Consider the following 22,737-nt stretch of genomic DNA (forward strand, 5'->3'; position numbering starts at 1 on the left):
TAACTGTACATGTAATAAACTGATATTAATGGTTCAGTGAAAAAACTTTGCTTAGTAATATTAGGCGACCATCATCAGTACTGAATAAATTTGCTTTTTACTATTGCATGCCCCACGTTTCGTTTCTCTTAAAGTCTCTGAAAATCCTTATAAGAACCAATTTTAAAATATTACAATACCCCAGTTTTTTTTTTTAGTTTTTTTTTTTCATGTGTTTAACGAAATTATGCTTTTAAATTATTTTCCTTTTGACTTCACATTCAGATTTGAGCTGTTTATAATCCAGGCCTATATGTTCAAGTGTAATACAGGGTACTAGAACTCTTTATAGATCATCCACTGTTTTGCATCACCGCTATCATCAGATAATAACAACTCAGGTTAACATCTTCACTGTTCTGTGTGACACTCTGGTGAAAGCTGTACCATTCTGTTATGTCCTGACTCTGTTTCTGTGAAAATCCCTCTTTTATACCAAAAACAAAGTTTAAACAGTCCCATTAACACATACATATGCAAATTTAAAAAGGAAAAAAAAAAAACTATTGTGGAAATCTGAAGCAGAATTCCCTTAAGGTAACATTTCACAAATAAATCACTGTGCATTAAAGTGCATCCAAGAAAATTTTGTTTAGAATATTCAGGGAAATTTGTTTCCCTGAATATTCAGTGGCTGCACTATTCAATATTCATTAACATTTTTTAAATGTTTAAAAGCTACAGGTGAAAATTCACCTATAGCTACAATACTTATTTTAATGTGCTCTGGAGAGCATGGACAGCATGCCAAGGTAATTATTACCCCCTTAAATCAAATTAAGGTAAACAAATGAATACTGAAGTTTTTTTTCGTCAGTATTTTCTCTTTTTCTTTCATTTTCATTGTGCATTCATTCGAATTTTCATTTAATTAAAACCAAACAAAAACTAGATATTTTGGACGAATGTGCATTCATCTGAAAACTAATGCACATCTCTTACTGCATATATTTTAAAGCATCAAATTAACTAAACAACTGTTTTGTTTCTATTGGAGTTACCTTACATTTTTAAAACCAAGACACAGTTTGCAAGTCATTTTTCTTATTTGAAACATATTTCCAATACTTTTTGCATAGTGTGTATGTGTTTTGGTATTTAAACCTTTCATCCATTTATATTTTAAACTCCCTTAAGAAGCCTTTATTCTTTGTAAGTACCAAGATCATGTTGCATGAAACAAGCATGAATCTGACATGTAAGAACGGAGCTGCCAAAGACCCAATCCAGTATTAGGCTTCTCAAATGTCCTGCAGGCCTCTTGCTGTCAAATTACATTGGAGTTTGAATCGACCCTGTCCCCTGTTGTACCTCTGACGTCAAAAAAAGCAGAGTGCATATAGGAAGGTCAGCATGTGTCATTCTCAGCACTAATTCTACTTAAACAGGTTGAATAGGGACCATTTGTTGTTTTCAAAACTGTTTTATTTCTGCTTTATGATTTTGCAAGGTTTTCTTAAATTAAGAAACCAGAAGCCTAGAAGGATCAGTTATGAGTTTAAACTGAGCTGTAAACAGCTGTGATTTATAGAGGAAAACATAGGACACTTCTTGCAACTTCATCTTCTGAAAACTCAGCAGTGTATTTATTTGCACTGACTAAGCATTCATAATGAGTACAGCCAGTAAGAGTTCAAAATCATCTTTGGTAAACTCACTGGCAAAAAGATATGACCCTAAAGCATTGCAGAACCAAAGACCTACTGCTGCGCAAAAAGCATCTCAAAATAATCTGGTTTGTAAGGACTCTAAAACAGCAGTGAACCGAACCACAATGGACATAAAGTTTGATTCTCTGTGCCAGAAAATTGATAATCTGTTAACTGAACAGAATACTGTCGTTAAAAAATTGGAAGATATTTCACAGAATATTATTGGAATTGAAGAAGACCTGAATCTTATCAAATCAGAAGATACTCCTGCCAAAGAAAACTCAGAAGACAAAGAAAATATTTTGGAAATGAAAGGTCTTTTCTCAGAGATGATTAATCAGCTGTCATCAATTAACAAATATGCAGAACAGCAAGCAAAAAGGCTGGATGGAGTTGAGCAAATTCTGCTTGGAACCCAAAATGTTGTCTGGTCTATAATGAAAGAGATAAGATTCCCAGCAGTTTTGGATTTTCTCCAGAAAACACCAAATCATTTAAATTCACAAAATATTGATAATAAAATGAAAAAGACAGAGAAAGGATGTCAGAAAGCTAAAGATAGCACAAAATATAAAAAGGGTGTTAAGGTCCAGAATGTGAAAAAGAAAAGGAACAATCTTCACCACAAAAAAAAACATGAGGTGAGAATATTGTACTCTGATCTATATATCTATGTGTGTATGTATCCTATCTATCTATCTCTCTCTATATATATATATATATATATATATATATATATATATATATATATATATATATATATATATATATATATACTGTATATATATATACACACACATACGCACACATAGATACATAAATATAGGAATGTAAAAAATACCATAGGGTAAAGTTTCATACTCATCCGACACTACTGGAATTATGGAAATTTCTAGCCTTGTATGTGTGTATATATCCATACTTAAACAATCTGTTATTTGGAAGTACAAGCTGGGAGAGTATGAGTAGCATGTTTTATAGACATAAATAGTTATTTAGAAACATAAAATGATCATTAACACAATTATTTTAACCATATTGGGTCAAATTTGTTAACATTATGTAGTTTTCTTATTACTTCAGCTTTTGCATTTTGGAGCTTAGTCAAACCAAATCCAAACAGAATATAGTTTTACAATACAAGTAATACATATAGGTCTAGATTACAAGAGGAGCGCTATTTTAACGTGCGCCCATAAAGGGGCAAATTTGCCTGTTTACGGGCGCACAGTAAATAACCAGCCATTACAAGTGGCTGGTTAATGCTCCCGCAAGCTTGAGGTAGCACTTTGCGCTAAGCACAGTTAACCAAACCTCTGGTTAATTAAAAAATTCCCCCAATTACCACCATAATAAAGTGTACAGATCCTTTATATTTTGTAAAAAAAAAAAACTGAATGAAGCAATTATAAGGGGGTGAAAGTGAGAGGAAGTGCCTTTACATAGCGGTCTATGGGGACTGTGTTTTAAACTGCAAATATGTGTATATGTTTATATACATATATATTTATGTGTTAATATGTGTATATACATATAAAAACATATAAATATATATGAAAAATTTGCTGCGCAACTTACCCCCTGCTTTAGGTTCTTTTACATGTCTCACGGCGTAGGAACGAGGCTCCCATTAGAGCCTATTGATGCATGCTCTTGTGAGCGCAATGCTTACAGGCAATGCAAACGTGAGGTTGCATTCACATTGCGCTTAAAGGGACAGTCTGCTCCAGAATTGTTTTTGTTTAAAAAATAGATAATCCCTTTATTACCCATTCCCCAGTTTTGCATAACCAACACTATTATATTAATACATTTTTTACCTCTGTGATTACCTTGTATCTAAGCCTCTGCAGACTGCCCCCTTATTTCAGTTCTCTTGACAGACATGCAGTTTAGCCAATCAGTGCTGACTCTTAACTCCACGGGAGTGATCACAAAGTTATCTATATAACATACATTAACTAGCAGTGTCTAACTGTCAAAAATTGTCACAATGCACTGAGATAAGAGGCGGTTCAATGGCTTAAAATTAGCATATGAGCCTACCTAGGTTTAGCTTTCCACACAAAAAAACCAAGAGAACATAGCAAATTTGATGATGAAAGTAAATTGAAAAGTTGTTTAAAATTGCATGCCCTATTGGAATCATGGCAGTTTATCTGGACACTCCCTTTAAATAGCCACTCGTAATATAGGCCATAATGTGTGATGTGTTAATTCTCTCATTGTTTCCATTTAATGTAGAACTGAGAAACCTGAGACTACTAAATTAATCTCCCTTGAAATGGATTTTGTCATTTTAAATAATTATATGGATATGAAACCCAAATATATCTTTTTTGTGATTCAGACAGAGCATACCATTTTAAAAAAGTTTCCAATTTACTTCTATTATCGAATTTGGTTCATTCCCATGATATTCTGAAGAGATACCTAGGTAGGCAACTGGAAAACTAAATAGCAGGAAATAGTGCTGCAATCTAGTGCTCTTGCAAATGGAAAACATTCTTGTAAAACTGCTGCCATATAGTGCCCCAAAACTGAGTTGGCTTCTAAGCTTATGTCCCTGTTTTTCAACAAAATATACCAAGAGGACAAAAACTGGAAAGTTGTTTAAAATTGCATGCTCTATCGGAATCATGAAAGAGAAAATGTGGGGCTTCATATCCCTTTAAAAGAGTAAATTACCCATTATCAACTTGTATACGTTTGTTACAGCTAATATACCTAAACTATAATACATGTTAAAACTTTTTTTAGATGCAAGAATAAAAAAACATATATTTAAAGGGACACTGAACCCAAAAATGTTGTTTTGTAATTCAGAAAGAGCATGCAATTTTAAGCAACTTTCTAATTTACTCCTATTATCAATTTTCCTTTGTTCTCTTGCTATCTTTATTTGAAAAAGAAGGCATCTATGCTTTTTTTGGGTTCAGTACTCTGGACAGCAATTTTTTTATTGGTGGATGAATGTATCCACCAATCAGCAAGGACAACCCAGGGTGTTCACCAAAAATGGGCCGGCATCTAAACTTACATTCTTGCATTTTAAATAAAGATACCAAGAGAATGAAGAAAATTTGATAATAGGAGTAAATTAGAAAGTTGCTTAAAATTTCATGCTCAATCTGAATCATGAAAGAACATTTTTGGGTACAGTGTCCCTTTAATGTCACTTCAAACTCTAGCTAGTGAATCATTTTTTAAACTCAGAACAATAAATGTGCTGCTTTAGTGACACCACCTGTTAGTTATATATACGTTTTCTCATGCTTGGACAAACAAGCTCTTCTGACCTGTCACAATCTGTCATATTCTGTGTTACAATGACCCTCACCTCCCACCATTCAATGGCAGCGCAGTTGGCAGCACATGTAAAATATTTTACTAAATGACAAACATCATTTTAAATAGACACAATAAACACATTTTTCCCTTGCATGTTGAAAGAAACACAAAAACATTAGCCAGAAAACTATTCAAATTAAAAATAATTCTATTTTAATATTGTGAAAAAAGGATTAACCAAACAGGCTACAATGCAAAATGTGTTTAGTACAATTTGTTGTCTTACATTCCAGTTATTTTTTAAATTTGTTCTGGGAAAAATTCAAATCCAATTCAGTAATTTTTTGCTTCCTCCAGACCACATTCAAATCGAACAGGAAAGGCTGTTTGAATTTGGTGGCCTGCCTAGTACATATGTGATACACATGAACAAAAAGTGTTTGCCTCAACTATTCATAGGCAGAAGCAAAAATAAAGCAGCCAATGAGAAAGCAGAAGGTTGGGCAAACATTCCTTCATTAAAGGGACATTGCAGTGCAAAAACCACATGCTCTAATTTGTGTGGCTAACTTTTATCTACACTCCGTGCAACTTGGGGTCCATAACAATTCTTCTAATGGTTTTTCTACAAAGTTCTCCTTTAAAGCTGATAGCACTGCTCACAACCAGCAATTTGTAGAATTGCACGACTGCCACTGTTGATTGGCACCACCACTGTTTCCTGCTGGGCACCAGCCGTTATCTGTAGCTCCTGAGTGGGACTTTTATGTGTTTTAATGGACAGTCAAGTCAAAATTAAATGTTCATGATTTAGATAGGGAATGCAATGTTAAACAACTTTCCAATTTACTTTTATCATCAGAGTTGCTTTGTTCTCTTTGTATTCTATGTTGAAAGCTAAACCTAGGTAGGCTCATAAACTGATTTCTAAGCCGTTCAAGTCCTCCTCTTATCTCACTGCATTTTGACAGTTTTTTCACGGTTAGACAGTGCTAGTTCATGTGTGCCATATAGATAACATTGTGCTCACTCCTGTGGAGTTATTTATGAGTCTGTATTGATTGGCTAAAATGCATGTCCGCAAAAGAACTGAGATAAGGAAGCAGTCTGCAGTGGCTTAGATACAAGGTTATCACAGAGGTAAAAAGTGTATTTGGGTAACAATGTTGGTTACGCAAAACTGGGAAATGCATAAAAAAAGGGATTATCTATAAAGAAGAGAGTCCCTTTTATGCCTTTGCTGGGGTTTAACACATAAGTTTACACAGCAAGTATTGCAAAAATGACAAACTGCAGAATTAGTCATTTTTGTACTATGTGCAATATCTCTTTAATACTGCCTTATGTGTTTATTACTATTATTACTATAATCAGTTTACATTAAAAAAAGTGTATTTGTTTGCAGTATCTTTGAGTTTTCTACTAAAGTTAATTAATGGCATGTGTGTATAATTCCCCAACACTTAATTGCAATTATAAATGAACATTCTTATGATAATACTTTATTTATGAATTAAAGGGACATGGAACACATTTATTTCTTCCATGATTCAGATAGAGTACACAATATAAACAACTTTTCAATTTACTTCTGTTATCAGATGCACTTTGTTTTCTTGCTATCCTTTGTTGAAGAGTAAACTTATGTAGGTTCAGGAGCATCAATGCGCTACTAGGTGCTAGTTGGGGATCGGTTGCTGCCTTTTATCATTGGCTTATTGATGTGTTCAGCTAGCTCCCAGTTGTTACCTAGTTTTACTCTTCTTTAATAAATGCAAATTGGAAAGTTATGTAAAATTACATGCTCTATTTGAATCGTAAAATTTAAATTTGACTTTACTGTCCCTTTAATAAACCAAGAAACAATTGTTTTCTGAAAATTTGAGATGAACATACACAATCATGACCAAACAGAGTGTAAAAATGAACAAAAGGTTCTTCAATAAAAAAAAATATATATATGAAAACTTTTGATGAAAGTAATTTTCTGATTGATTAGATATTGTCAGTGAGGGTTCTCAATGGAATTTGGATATATATGGAAATATTGCTATATGATTAAAAACACAGTTTTTCTTTTGGATTGGAATGGCCTTAATGTACAAGCTTATTTAAAGAGCTGTTTACTAATATCTAAAGAGTTTATTTGTTAATAATTTCTAATACTAATAATTATATTGCAGTTTATCACATATTTTTTATATACAAATTCTCATAGAGTTAAAGAAACATTAAAACCATTTTTCTGGTTTCAACTGAGCTATGGGAGCTAGTCCCTAGTATTGTGTGGTCAACAGATTTGTTTTTTTTTTTTATTTATTTTATATCCTATATTATAAAAGGCCAAGTGTGTTTGTCCGAAGCTGTCATGCGCAGTAGAGACAGCACGAGGACAAACACACCTGGCCTTGGATGCGCAGTAGAGACAGCACGAGGACAAACACACCTGGCTTTGGATTCCCTACCTGATCTACCGACTGCCGCGAGAAGAAGTGGGCATGACCGAGCGTGTGTGGGGGCGTGACCGAGCGTGTGCAGGGGCATGGCTTACCGTGAAGCCCAATGAAGGGGGCGTGGCCTATCATGAAAGCCTGTGAGGGGGGCAGGGCCGTGAAAGGCCGTGGAGAGAGCTCAAACAACTCAAAAGAGGGGAGAGGAGGGGAGAGAGAGAGATCAAGACGGGAGAAAGAGATAGGGGGGAGAGAGTGGGGAGATGGAGAGAAAAAGAGGGGAGATGTGGAGAGAGAGAGGGGAGAGAGAGAGAGACAGAGGGGGGAGATGGGGAGAGAGAAGGGGAGAAAGAGAGGGGAGAGAGAGAGGAGAGGGGAGAGAGAGGGGGAGAAAGAGAGGGGAGAGAGAGAGGAGAGGGGGGAGATAGAGAGGGGGGAGAAAGAGAGGGGAGAGAGAGAGGGGGAGAAAGAGAGAGAGAGGGGAGAGAGAGAGAGAGGGGGGAGATAGAGAGGGGGAGATAGAGGGGAGAGAGAGAGAGGGAAGAGAGAGGAGAGCGAAAGAGAGGGGGGAGATAGAGAGACAGAGGGGGGGATAGAGAGAGGAGGGAGAGAGAGAGAGGGGAGATAGAGAGAGAGAGGGAAGAGAGGCAGAGAAAAAGAGAGAGGGGAGAGAGAGAGCGAGAGACAGAGGGGGGAGATAGAGAGAGGGGAGAGAGAGAGAGGGGAGAGAGAAAGAGAGAGGGGAGATAGAGGGAGAGGGGAGAGAGAGCGCGAAAGAGGGGGGGAGAGAGAGTGCAAAAGAGAGGGGGAAGAGAACGCAAAAGAGAGGGGGAAGAAAGAGCTCAAAAGATAGAGGGAGAGAGAGCGCAAAAGAGAGGGGGAGAGAGAGAAAGCAAAAGAGAGAGGGAGAGAGAGAGAGGGGAGAGAGAGAGAGGGGGGAGATGGGGAGAGAAAGAAAGCAAAAGAGAGTGGGATGGAGAAAACGCAAGGGGTGGGACCACTGTACTGCAAAAAAATGGCCGGTGTGAACGGGCATTAGGACTAGTATATATATATTTCCCCCTGAAATAGACTTTACTCTTTGGCTTGCTAACACATTTGATAATCTATGCACCTGTGTAGTCAATGTGATCTAAGGGAATTAAACCGGTAGACAAGAGCTCCATTACCTTAGTTAATGTGTAATGTTTTAGGAAATCATATTAATTATCCCATTATAATCACTACAATTACAAATTTGATTAGTTTTGGCTAGACCTCTCAAATGATTAATTCCCTGTGAAAAAAATATTTCAGACCAATCTTACTATACCTATGATTAACAGAGCCATCCAAAATCATTTGTGGAGACTAATACATGTGAAAAGTGTGACATATGGCACATCTACTATACAGAATTACAGAAATAACCCATGTATGTTATCATATGCTCAAAAAGTCTTCAAACACATTAATTGTTGCACATCCGGAAGCCATATTGTCTGGAGTTACTAATCAAAAATCATGCAGATGTGTATCAGCCACACAAATCCAAGCCTATTCCAATTACAAAAGTTTTCCAACTGTTTCTCGATAATTTAATAGTAATCAGTTAGGCAGACAAAGCTAACATAGGGAACACATAAAAACACATAAAAATCTACTTTTTAAAAAAAAATAAAAAAATTATCAGAATACCCTGCAACAACAATTACATATAATTCTGTCATGACGGGGAGCTATTTCACATATCTTTTTTTGTCATACATAAAGCAATCAGAGTAAATTACGTTATAAACTTTTATGCAAATATTTTTCATTCAAAAAATTAGTTCATACAACCAAAGTTAAAAAACAGGGTATAACGTGGAACAGTCTGGGAAATGTAAACTTTTGCTGCACTGCCATGCAACTATAATATTGTAATATATTTTAAGAATTGTATTTTTCCACCTTGTGGACAGACAGTTACATAATACATGAAAACTATACCATATTATATTTTCAAACCATGCAAGGCTCCCTGGGTATTGACATTAATGTACAGCCAGCACATTCCCTGTGTAAGCCATAAGAGAATATGATAGGCCACTTTGTAACTTGATGAATTTGCAAAATGACTTTCTCTTTCAGAAAAACACTCTGGTACTCACTATCTCTTAAGTCCAATTCATTAATTATGTAATCAAGTAACTTAATGCGATATTAAGCCAAGAACAAATTAATTTATATACCCAATCATATAAATGACAAAAGCAAGGAGGTATAAATGCAGCAGAAAGTATAGCTGCGTTATAGTATGGACATGTAAAAATAAACTTGAATTTTTAAGGGACAAGAAACCCTTTATTTTTTCTTTCATGATTCAGATAGGTCATACAATTTAGCGCCCAGGAGAGATTTGCTGCTCCTGAGCCTACCTAGGTATTATTTTCAACAAAGGATAGCAATAGAACTAAGCAAATTAGATAATAGAAATAAATTGTAAAGCTGTTTAAAATTGCGTGGTCTATTATGAATCATGAAAGTGCTATTTAGTGCTTTTGCTTGTGCGCAGACACCGCCAGAAGTAAACTTTTAACTTCTATTATAAGTTGAAAGTAAAATGTTTGCGCATGAGCAAAAGCTTACGTGTTCTTACTTAAGGACTTTGAATATCGTGACTGAGTAAACTTTTTCTCCCCATGGACTTTAATGGAGTGCGTAAAATGGAAAAAAAAACTTGCACTTATCCCAACTAACCCAACACTGTGTTTAACCTAGAGTGTTAACCCGGAGGAAGTTATGAATATTTTGCTTTCCGATGTTCTTCACATAGAAGAAAATGTTCTATTTATTTTTAAATAGACATTTCTATATATATAATATATTTTTGTAAAATATACATCTATATAGGTATAGGCAAATACAGATATATATATATATATATAAGAATATCTTTTTAAAAATACATAGAACCTTTTCCCCTTACAGTACATACACATTAAAACGCATTAAATATTGCAATTGACAAAAATCGATTTTTCATGTTTTCTGATATTTGAGTGGAAAAGGCTCCAAAGTATATATACATATGTATATATGTGCATATATGTGTTTAGAAATGTATATACATACACACATATATATACACATATGCACATAAATACACATTTATGCACATATATACATATGTGTGTGTATTTTAAGTAAAAAATACAGCTCAAATCACACTTTTTAATTGATTTATTTTTAAACTTGTGCTCACACTATATATTTTCATAAGACTCTTTGTGAATGCAATGAAACCTTGGACATTTGTTAATGATAAAAGTACAGACATGCCATGAACTGATATTAATAGGTAAAAAGCCAATAAACACCTATACTAAGGGCCAGATTACGATTGGCGTGCTAACAGCTACGCATGAGCGAAAAGAGGTATATTGCAGCTGTTGGATGTAACACTCGTATTACAAGTTGAAATTAAACACGATCGCTTGTTCGAAATATAAGTTAACGCGCACCGGAATAGCGCATCCTCAGAGATCTGGTTAACTGTTTTGTTTTCCAATAGCAGTTTCCTTTCTGATGGGGAAAAATAAATAATAAAAATAAAAGTTGTTTTACTATGCATAATTAGATATGTTATATTACAATCACAATATGTTTAATGTCCCTTATAAAACAGCAACAACAACAAAATAATTGAAACAAATTATGCAGCCACCATCAACAGTGAATTAGCTGCTATGTTTTCCTTTTGGTTTGGTTGCATATATTTTTCTTCCATGGTTTATTAAAATCATTGGAAACCCTTCATGAAAAGTGTGCAGTATGCATATTCATATATTATTGTGTTTGTGTTTAACCCCTTAATGACAACTGACGTACCAGGTACGTCATGCATTAACAAGCAGTTAATGACAATGGACGTACCTGGTACGTCAGTTGTCTAACAGAGTGCTGGAAGCGATCACAAATGCTTCCAGCAGCTCTGAGGGTATTGCAGTGATGCCTCAATATGGAGGCATCCTGCAATACCACTTTACAAGCCCCCGATGCAGAGAGAGCCACACTGTGGCCCTCTCTGCACCGGTAGCGATAGTGCCGGGTGTGAGGGTGCGCGCGCGCGTGCACGTGCACCCATTAGCCACACTGACACCAATGAATGAGGGCAGAAAGGGGAAAAAAAGGGATTTAAAAAAAAAAAAAATATATATAAAAGGATCTGGGAGGGGGTGGGGGTATTGTGGGGGGCTGCTACACTACAGAAATAGTTTTTTAAGTAAAAATAAAATAAAAATACTTTTTGGGGCCAAACTGGGTACTGGCAGACAGCTGCCAGTACCCAAGATGGTGGTAATTTGGTAGGGGAGAGGGTTAGAGAGCTGGAGGGGGGATCAGGAAGGTTGGGGCTAAGGCAGGGGTCCATCACAGCTAAAATACTTTATTATTTTTATTTAAAAAAAAAAAAAACCTCTTTTATTTAGTACTGGCAGACTTTCTGCCAGTACTTAAGATGGCGGGAACTATTGTGGGGTGGGGGAGGGAAGAGAGCTGTTTGGGAGGGATCAGGGGGTGGGATGTGTCAGGTGGGAGGCTGATCTCTAAAATTAACCCTGCAAGCTCCCTACAAGCTACCTAATTTAACCCCTTCACTGCTGGGCATAATTAACGTGTGGTGCGCAGCAGCATTTAGCGGCCTTCTAATTACCAAAAAGCAATGCCAAAGCCATATAAGTCTGCTATTTCTGAACAAAGGGGATCCCAGAGAAGCTTTTACAACAATTTCTGCCATAATTGCACAAGCTGTTTGTAAATAATTTCAGTGAGAAACCTAAAATTGTGAAAAATGTTAAGTTTTTTTTTTATTTGCTCGCATTTGGCGGTGAAATGGTGGCATAAAATATACCAAAATGGGCCTAGATCAATACTTGGGGTTGTCTACTACACTACACTAAAGCTAAAATTAACCCTACAAGCTCCCTACAAGCTCCATAATTAACCCCTTCACTCCTGGGCATAAAACACGTGTGGTGCGCAGCGGCATTTAGCGGCCTTCTAATTACCAAAAAGCAACCCAAAAGCCATATAAGTCTGCTATTTCTGAAAAAAGGGGATCCCAGAGAAGCATTTACAACCATTTGTGCCATAATTGCAGAAGCTGTTTGTAAATAATTTCAGTGGGAAACCTAAAGTTTGTGACAAATTTTGTGAAAAAGTGAACTTTTTTTTTTTTTTTGATCGCATTTGGCGGTGAAATGGTGGCATGAAATATACCAAAATGGGCCTAGATCAATACTTTGGGTTGTCTTCTAAAAAAAAATATATACATGTCAAGGGATATTCAGGTATTCCTGACAGATATCAGGGTTCCAATGTAACTAGCGCTAATTTTGAAAACAAGTGGTTTGGAAATAGCGAAGTGCTACTTGTATTTATTGCCCCATAAATTGCAAAAAAAGCAAAGAACATGTAAACATTGGGTATTTCTAAACTCAGGACAAAATTTAGAAACTATTTAGCATGGGTGTTTTTTGGTGATTGTAGATGTGTAACATATTTTGGGGGTCAAAGTTAGAAAAAGTGTGGTTTTTTTCCATTTTTTCCTCATATTTTATTATTTTTTTTTAGTAAATTATAAGACATGATGAAAATAATGGTATCTTTAGAAAGTCCATTTAATGGCGAGAAAAACGGTATATAATATGTATGGGTACAGTAAATGAGTAAGAGGGAAATTACAGCTAAACACAAACACTGCAGAAATGTAAAAATAGCCATTGTCATTAAGGGTAAGAAAATTGAAAAATGGTCCGGTCATTAAGGGGTTAATTAGTATATGCTTTTTTATGGTTTACTCATTTTATGCATTTTTTCTTGTTTAAATTATGGCTCTTCCAATGGATTAGAATGAACTCGCCTGAACTCCCATCCAGTGTTTACGAACACAAATTCTGATGGATTGAAATTGTTTACCCAAAAACATCTATAAAAACAAGCAACACATGCGTATACAACAAGATCTACCTATAAAACCTTAACATATAGGTGGTGTTAGAGAGAGGAATACTGATTACTTGGTTGATATGGGTGCACTTATAGGACACAATCAAACAAAGCTATATATTACTTTGCTAGTTTCAAAAACAAAATGAAAAGCTTTATCTTAATATTTTTCATGCAAAAATATTTGTAACTTTTCTAGATCTGATTTTTTTAAAACCCCTTTTAAATGGAAGTAGCTGATTTTACATAAGGTTAGTCCTTGATCATATACAAAGAAACTCATTGTAGTATTTAAATATATCATGTTAATTAAAATGTAATATTGTATGGACAGTTTGAAATAAGGAGCTTGTATCGGGACTGGCCACTAAAAACTGCAAATAATGGACCATCAGTAAGGCAGATGAGTAGTATAAAAAAGTCCGGAGCAGCAGTTAAAAATATGATTCTTTATTGATCTTCTTTAAAAACATGAACATAGAAACAAGCAGACATGCCCTTAGTGTACAAAAAAGCTTACGTCTTTCGGCATCTTCCCTAGTACTAATGATCTATTTAAAGGGAATAAAACCATCTCATTCGCTAAGGGACAATTGGTACGTTAACTCATTCATTGCAGACTTATCTACCAGATAGTTAACTGCAATAGCGTTTAGACATATACTTTCACTTAAACTCTAATATTGTTCATGTTAAATTTAATGTTGTTAATTGCAACTTGTTCAACCACCAAATATGATACTATCTGTTACTGACAAGACTGATATTAAAGCCACAATATAAAAACAAAATAAATGCATTTTTTACATAGTATTTTCTCAAAGATGATATTGTTAGTTTATACACTGATATTCCATATATAATACAATACATTATTGTCAGTTACCATTTTGATACAAATCATGTTATTAATTAACATACTTCTAGAGGAGAATGGAACAAATGGACAAACCAATTGGTTCTCACAAGTTGCTACCTTAGCTAAAACACACACAGGCAATTATACACACACACCATATGCCCTTATGTTACACCATCTCTATCCCAACTCTTGAATTGGATGCATGCTTATAAATAGTACTGGCCAAAGTTAGGACTACAGTGTCCTCCTTGTTTTAAAAATTATCAGTGTACGTCCTCTATTTGTATTCATGACCCTATCATATGTGTTTGTGGCTATGGCCTCTAGATAATCTACCCATACTGTTACATAAATGTGATGGTGATGTTAAAATTATTAATATGAAAAGTAATATGAAAAATAAATAAGTCCCAGCGTTTATCCATATAATAACTAGAGGGACATATATCCTATATCAATTATCTATTCTAATTACAAAAGTTGATAAGGTCATAAACAGAATTTAATCCGGTTGGGTGTCTAGTTTGTACTTGGAATATCCAGAACACCTCTCTTTTGGCCAAAGCTCAGTCTCTATCCCCCCCTCTCCTTCCAACATTAACTATTTCAATAATGGTCCATTCAAAACTGGTATTGTAGCATAGGCATATATAACATATTGCAGTGCATAGACAAAGTTATACTCCCAGCACACCTGTGAACATGTTAGATACTCTCTGACTTTCCAACCCCTTTGTGTTTGCTTATATCACCACTATTGCCAGCCTAAAAACATATATCAGCTGAAGAAGCTCATACATGGGCGAGTGATATTTCTGATTCACTTTACTTGGGAGCCAAATGAATATAACACAGAAAGAAAGATGACATGGAGTATAATTTAAAAAAAGAGTATCTCAGCATCATGGGAAATGTAGTTCCAACACATCTGGGGTGCCAAGGTTGCTGACCCCTGCTCTAAGTGAAGGTGACCCTATGGAGCTACCTATTTTACCTGAAGAGATATCTGGCACTGGTCATGGTACTAGATGAGGGGAAGGCACTACAATGGGTACATATATGTGTACAACTTTTGCAAAAATCTTTATGGTTGACATTGAGTTTTGTGTTGTCTCAGATTTTGTCGGTTTATGGATGACATTTTCTTTATCTGTCATGTCAGTGATATATAATTATTTTCTAGGATTGAATTGGTTATTTGTTCAGATTAGACTATTCAATTTATTGGGGCATATTTAACAATGTCCGCTGCACATCGCTGCACATTTATCATTGCACCAGCAGTTCTTGTAAACTGCTGGTGCAATTGCGCCCCCTGCAGATTCGCGGCCAATCTGCCACTAGCAGGGGGTGTCAATCAACCTGATCGAATTCGATTGGGTTGATTTCTGTCCGCCGCGTCAGAGCAGGAGGACAAGTTATGGAGCAGCTGTCTTTAGACCGCTGCTTCATAACTTCTTGATAACTTCTGTTTCAGGCAAGCTTGAAGGCTCACCAGAAACAAGGGGCCTCAAGCTCTATACAGAGCTTGATAAATATGCCTCAGATTATCTAATGACAGAGAAGAAGAATTTTCTCTGTAAAATTATCATTTATTTCTACCACTGATTGAAATGGCTTATTGTCTCTAAGTAGTTGTCATCCTACAAGTAGACATCATCATAATGAGGACAATAATTAATCAGTTAATGATGCTGATTAGAGGAAATATCAACATAAATTTCAATGACTTACCCAATGTTTTTTTAGATGCTGAATCTGATAAGCTGATTATTAGTTGAAATATTTAGTGTTCAATGAAGGATGCCATTTTTTGGGGGGGGGGCAAAAATGTAAAAGTATTGGCTGATTACAAGGAACTAACTGTTTTCTATGTGTGTGCAAAATTCCATAAATTTATGAACTGCAGCAAAAATTCCAGAATCTGGTTTCTAGCACACCTCAGTGAGACCTGTTAAAATATATGGGCTAGTGAACTGAACTTAAAAAGTGACCTTACATTTTATTGTATCTTTTTGCTGCACAGTATAACGAGAAACTATAGTGGGAAATTAATAGTCAGACACGTTTTTTAGTATTAAAATACAAATTGATCACATTGCGATATTCCCTAGAATGAGATGTCAAGTTAAAAAGTGAATAGGCTTACTACTGGTGTAAATACATCACTGTGTGTGCTTGCTGGATTCAACAAAGACTTTGTTTATTGCAGAAAATGCATTCTATGAGCAAATAAATATTCTTAACTTATGTAACCTACTGTTTTCAGTATGACAGCCATCACTGCATTCAGTAAATAGTATTTCCCCAATAATTATTAATACAGTTTTCTTTCATAAGGTGGTGAGACTCCACAATCCATTACTCCTGGGATTCAACGCCTTTCCACCAGAAGGAGAAAAAGATTCCTAAAACTTCAAGAATACCACCTCTCTGGTATGCCACTCTTTGCCTCCCAGTAGGTGGGTGAAAAATTGAGGTGCTCCTGATTTTTTGATGAGAGGGGTCCTCAGACCGATTTGAGGCCCAGAGGGGAGGTTGGTGTACAGGGTAGTGACACAATTACAATTACTCCTGGTGAAGGAGTTAGTCACGAACAGGGGAGGTTGGAGTACAGTGTAGTGACACAATTACTCCTGGTGAAAAAGTTAGTCACAAGCCTGCCACAGGTGTTGCAGGGACTAGTCCCTTAGTCTTAGACATACACAGCACTGGATGGGCTCTGTTTATTTTAGCAGCTGGCTAAACCCAGTAGAGTGGTGCATCTCAAGGTAAAGGAGCAATTACATATACTTACATAGACCACGGGCTATTAGCAGGTACACCGTTTGGGGGGTACATCATAGCCAGGGGACATTACACTAAACAGATTTTACCACTTTTTATTAGGTTTTTTTATTCAGTCTAGTAGCTTATAGAGACATTCAGTTGGGCTTAAATCTCTCTTAGTGTAATTTTTATTTTAATAAATTTCCACTTGGGTGTTTTTGCACTCTTTATATGTTAGCGCTTTACATAGTTAACATACCTATGTTCTTGTAAATATATTTTTTTGTTTGACATTTATTTTTAGTCAGCACTATTGGGCGCACTAACTAAACGTGTTAAAAGTAAATGAAATCCAAAAATTCTCTTTCATGATTCAGCTAGAGAATACAATATTAAACAACTTTCCAATTGACTTCTATTATTTAATTTGCTTCCTTCTCTTGTTATCCTTTGCTGAAAGGTTTATCTTGGCAAGCTCAGGATCAGCAAAGAACCTAAGTTCTAGCTGCTGATTGGTGGTTGCATATATATATATATAATTGCCATTGGCTCACCCATGTGTTTAGTTAGAAACCAGTAGTGCAATGCTGCTCCTTCAACAAAATTATACCAAGAGAATGAAACAAATTAGATAATAGAAGTAAATTATAAAGTTGTTTAAAATTGTATTCTCTATCTGAATCATGAAAGAAAATGTTTGGGTTTCCTGTCCCTTTAAGTAGCTTAACCTTATGATGTTCTTGCTTCTAAGGGTATCTGTTTTTCCACTGTCTGTTTAGTACAAAGGAGTTATTCAGATTTTGCTCCAGGATTTAAACATATTGTAAACTTAACAATTTTTGAGATTTTGGAAGCTATGGTTCCTTTGAGTAAGTACCTAAGAGCTGTATCTGATGTTTAATCTTCAGTCAGGTTATCTAGCAATTGTGAATCTTAAAAAATCAGATTAGCTAAACATCTGTTTATTCTGTCAGATTTGGTTACTTCTGATTTGTCTTCTGAAGATAAACTAATTTCTGATCAGGAGTCGATCATTGATCAAGATTATCATTTTTCCTCTTTTCCTCTTTTATGTTCAAGGTTGAACATATTTGTTAGTTGCTCCAGGAGGGTTTAGGTTCTAAGTGTACCAGATCCTAGGCCTCAGGAGGGAAAATTTGTCAAACAACTGGACTTGATTTTCAAACCTCCAGTGGTTTCACTATCTTAAAGGATTTCTTTCTGTTATAATTTTTAAGCTAAACAACTAGCATATTAAAGTTAACAAACATTAATTAAAACCTACTGACCTATATTTTCTCCAAAACGAAGTTTCATAACGTTCTAAAAGTTATATCTTTTATTCGCCGATGATGTCACGTTATCCTGCCCACTATTTTCAGCACTGCATGTTCAAAATACTTAAACCAATAACTTTGTGTTTAAAGCGCCATTTTGAAACCTAGGTATTGTAAACGGATTGGTACAGAGCAAAGGATACCAACGGAGTGGGTTTGGAAAACAATTAAATTTGCAGACAAGATTTCTGATATACGGTAGAGATATGTTAATGAAATGCTATTGATAAAAAGCGTATTTGGGGTAGTTAGTAACAGGCATAGAAAATATTTACTTACAGTGGCCCTTTAAGCTGTTTCTAAATCAATTTCTAAGGAATGGTCTAAACCTGGAATTCCTTATGTTGCAGCTTCAAAATTTTAAAAAGAGTTATCCTTATCTGGCTTTTAGCATAGAACCTTGGGAAACTGTTTCTAATGTGGATGGGGCTATCTCCACTTTAGCCATTCCACTTTTCCTTTAGAGGATGGTACTTCTTTTAAGGATTTGCAATCTACAGTCTTTTTCAGAAAAGACTGTTCAGAAAGGGGTTTTTCTGTTCAGTCAGTAGCTTGTGGAGCTGTAACTAATTCTATGTGGTATGACAATCTTTCTGATGTCTAATAAGATGTTACTGCAAAGGGATATTTTCAACTTTTGTTAAACATATAAGATCTGCCAATGTCTTTCTGCAGTGTTTATTAATATCTTCTAGATTAATGGTAAAAATATGGTCTTAGCGGTTATGACTAGAAGACTCTCTTATGTAGGAAGTCTTGGTCAGTAGACATCAGGCCTCATTTAGACTTAATATTTTCTTTTGTAGTACTAGTACTAGTAGTAAAGGAGCCTTTTTACTTAAAAGTACATTAAACCCCCCCCCAAAAAAAAAAATATGATTCAGATAGAGGTTACAATTTTAAACAACTTTCCAATTTACTTCTATTATCTAATTTGCATCATTCTTCAGATATGCTTTGTTGAAGAAATAGGAATGAACCTGGGTGAGCCAATCACTTGAGGCATCTATGTGCAGCTACCAATCAGAAGCTACTGAGCCTTTCTAGATATGCTTTTCAGCAAAGGATATCAAGATAATGAAGCATATTAGATAATAGAAGTTAATTAGAATTTTTTTTTTTAAAATAGCATGCTCTTTCTAAATCATGAAAGAAAAAAATATGGGTTTCATGTCCCTTTAAGGACAAAATGTGTAAAGGAAGGTTCCAGGAATCCTCAGACAAAGCTTATAGATGTTTGGTATAGAGACTTGGTATCCTTTATTGAATGACAACAGGCATATATGTGCATATTAGAAAATAGAGGTAACTTGAAAATTGTATGCTCTGTCTGAATCATTTTGAGTTTCATGTCCATTTAAAATCTGTTTTGTTTATGTAACTAAAGTTATAGTGCTAGTGACAATATAAAATAACACTTTCAACAGTAAAATTTGGTTTTATTACCATGTATTTTTTAAAGATGACTAAACCGTCTGGTAAGCACAAGAACATTCATCTATTATGAAAGCAAGTACCAAGCCCTTGACTTGTAGAGATAACTAGCAGACAATTGCATAGAGGATTTTACAAAATATGGGAATGCTGGTAAAACATTTACAGTGCCAACTGCTAACTGGAGAAACCCTTAGGTGCCCAGTGCATTTCATGCCACGCAGTTGATGCAAAATTAATCTTTGCAGGCTAATAAAAATCACTAGATGCAGCACAAATCTGACGTGTCAAAAAATAAATATATATATATATATATATATATATAACACACAAACACCATCAGCACAAATTCATATGAATGTTTGAAAATGGGGCATAAGGTACAATTGATTAAAGTATTCTAAAATCTTACTTTCTTTCATGTAATTAGCAAGAGTCCATGAGCTAGTGACGTATGGGATATACATTCCTACCAGGAGGGGCAAAGTTTCCCAAACCTCAAAATGCCTATAAATACACCCCTCACCACACCCACAAATCAGTTTTACAAACTTTGCCTCCTATGGAGGTGGTGAAGTAAGTTTGTGCTAGATTCTACGTTGATATGCGCTCCGCAGCAGGTTGGAGCCCGGTTTTCCTCTCAGCGTGCAGTGAATGTCAGAGGGATGTGAGGAGAGTATTGCCTATTTGAATTCAATGATCTCCTTCTACGGGGTCTATTTCATAGGTTCTCTGTTATCGGTCGTAGAGATTCATCTCTTACCTCCCTTTTCAGATCGACGATATACTCTTATATATACCATTACTTCTACTGATTCTCGTTTCAGTACTGGTTTGGCTTTCTACTACATGTAGATGAGTGTCCTGGGGTAAGTAAGTCTTATTTTCTGTGACACTCTAAGCTATGGTTGGGCACTTTTATATAAAGTTCTAAATATATGTATTCAAACATTTATTTGCCTTGACTCAGGATGTTCAACGTTCCTTATTTCAGACAGTCAGTTTCATATTTGGGATAATGCATATGAATAAATCAATTTTTTTCTTACCTTAAAATTTGACTTTTTTCCTGTGGGCTGTTAGGCTCGCGGGGGCTGAAAATGCTTCATTTTATTGCGTCATTTTTGACGCAGACTTTTTTGGCGCAAATTTTTTTTTCTGTTTCCGGCATCATACTTGTCGCCGGAAGTTGCGTCATTTTTTGACGTTTTTTTGCGCCAAAAGTGTCGGCGTTCCGGATACGGCGTCATTTTTGGCGCCAAAAGCATTTAGGCGCCAAATAATGTGGGCGTCTTTTTTGGCGCTAAAAAATATGGGCGTCACTATTGTCTCCACATTATTTAAGTCTCATTATTTATTGCTTCTGGTTGCTAGAAGCTTGTTCACTGGCATTTTTTCCCATTCCTGAAACTGTCATTTTAAGGAATTTGATCAATTTTGCTTTATATGTTGTTTTTTCTATTACATATTGCAAGATGTCCCAGATTGACACTGAGTCAGAAGATACTTCTGGAAAAACGCTGCCTGGTGCTGGATCTACCAAAGTTAAGTGTATCTGTTGTAAACTTGTGGTATCTATTCCTCCAGCTGTTGTTTGTAATGAATGTCATGACAAACTTGTTAATGCAGATAATATTTCCTTTAGTAATGTTACATTACCTGTTGCTGTTCCATCAACATCTAATACTCAGAGTGTTCCTGTTAACATAAGAGATTTTGTTTCTAAATCCATTAAGAAGGCTATGTCTGCTATTCCTCCTTCTAGTAAACGTAAAAGGTCTTTTAAAACTTCTCATTTTTCAGATGAATTTTTAAATGAACATCATCATTCTGATTCTGATAATGGTTCCTCTGGTTCAGAGGATTCTGTCTCAGAGGTTGATGCTGATAAATCTTCATATTTATTCAAAATTGAATTTATTTGTTCTTTACTTAAAGAAGTCTTAATTGCATTAGAAATAGAGGATTCTGGTCCTCTTGATACTAAATCTAAACGTTTAAATAAGGTTTTTAAATCTCCTGTAGTTATTCCAGAAGTTTTTCCTGTCCCTGATGCTATTTCTGAAGTAATCTCCAGGGAATGGAATAATTTGGGTAATTCATTTACTCCTTCTAAACGTTTTAAGCAATTATATCCTGTGCCATCTGACAGATTAGAATTTTGGGACAAAATCCCTAAAGTTGATTGGGCTGTCTCTACTCTTGCTAAACGTACTACTATTCCTACGGCAGATAGTACTTCCTTTAAGGATCCTTTAGATAGGAAGATTGAATCCTTTCTAAGAAAAGCTTACTTATGTTCAGGTAATCTTCTTAGACCTGCTATATCTTTAGCGGATGTTGCTGCAGCTTCAACTTTTTGGTTAGAAGCTTTAGCGCAACAAGTAACAGATCATAATTCTCATAGCATTGTTAATCTTCTTCAACATGCTAATAATTTTATTTGTGATGCTATCTTTGATATCATTAGGGTTGATGTCAGGTATATGTCTCTAGCTATTTTAGCTAGAAGAGCTTTATGGCTTAAAACTTGGAATGCTGATATGTCTTCTAAGTCAACTTTGCTTTCCCTTTCTTTCCAGGGTAATAAATTATTTGGTTCTCAGTTGGATTCTATTATCTCAACTGTTACTGGAGGGAAGGGAACTTTTTTACCACAGGATAAAAAATCTAAAGGTAAATTTAGATCTAATAATCGTTTTCGTTCCTTTCGTCACAATAAGGAACAAAAGCCTGATCCTTCACCCACAGGAGCGGTATCAGTTTGGAAACCATCTCCAGTCTGGATTAAATCCAAGCCTTTTAGAAAACCAAAGTCAGCTCCCAAGTCCACATGAAGGTGCGGCCCTCATTCCAGCCCAGCTGGTAGGGGGCAAATTACGATTTTTCAAAGAAATTTGGATCAATTCAATTCACAATCTTTGGATTCAAAA

General features: G+C 35.5%; 1 protein-coding gene across 1 annotated transcript in view; it reads left to right on the forward strand.

Annotated features, from left to right (window-relative positions):
* Positions 1 to 1,386: 1,386 nt before the first annotated feature.
* The window catches only part of MYLK4 (myosin light chain kinase family member 4), a 73,807-nt gene continuing 52,456 nt past the window's right edge, over positions 1,387 to 22,737 (forward strand). Inside the window, exon 1 of the mRNA XM_053714659.1 lies at positions 1,387 to 2,332. Within this exon, the coding sequence (XP_053570634.1) occupies positions 1,652 to 2,332 (681 nt within the window). The 5' untranslated portion in view covers positions 1,387 to 1,651. The remainder of the gene's footprint in view (positions 2,333 to 22,737) is intronic.

The sequence above is a fragment of the Bombina bombina genome, chromosome 5 (assembly GCF_027579735.1).
Source record: "Bombina bombina isolate aBomBom1 chromosome 5, aBomBom1.pri, whole genome shotgun sequence".
Lineage (NCBI taxonomy): Eukaryota > Metazoa > Chordata > Amphibia > Anura > Bombinatoridae > Bombina > Bombina bombina.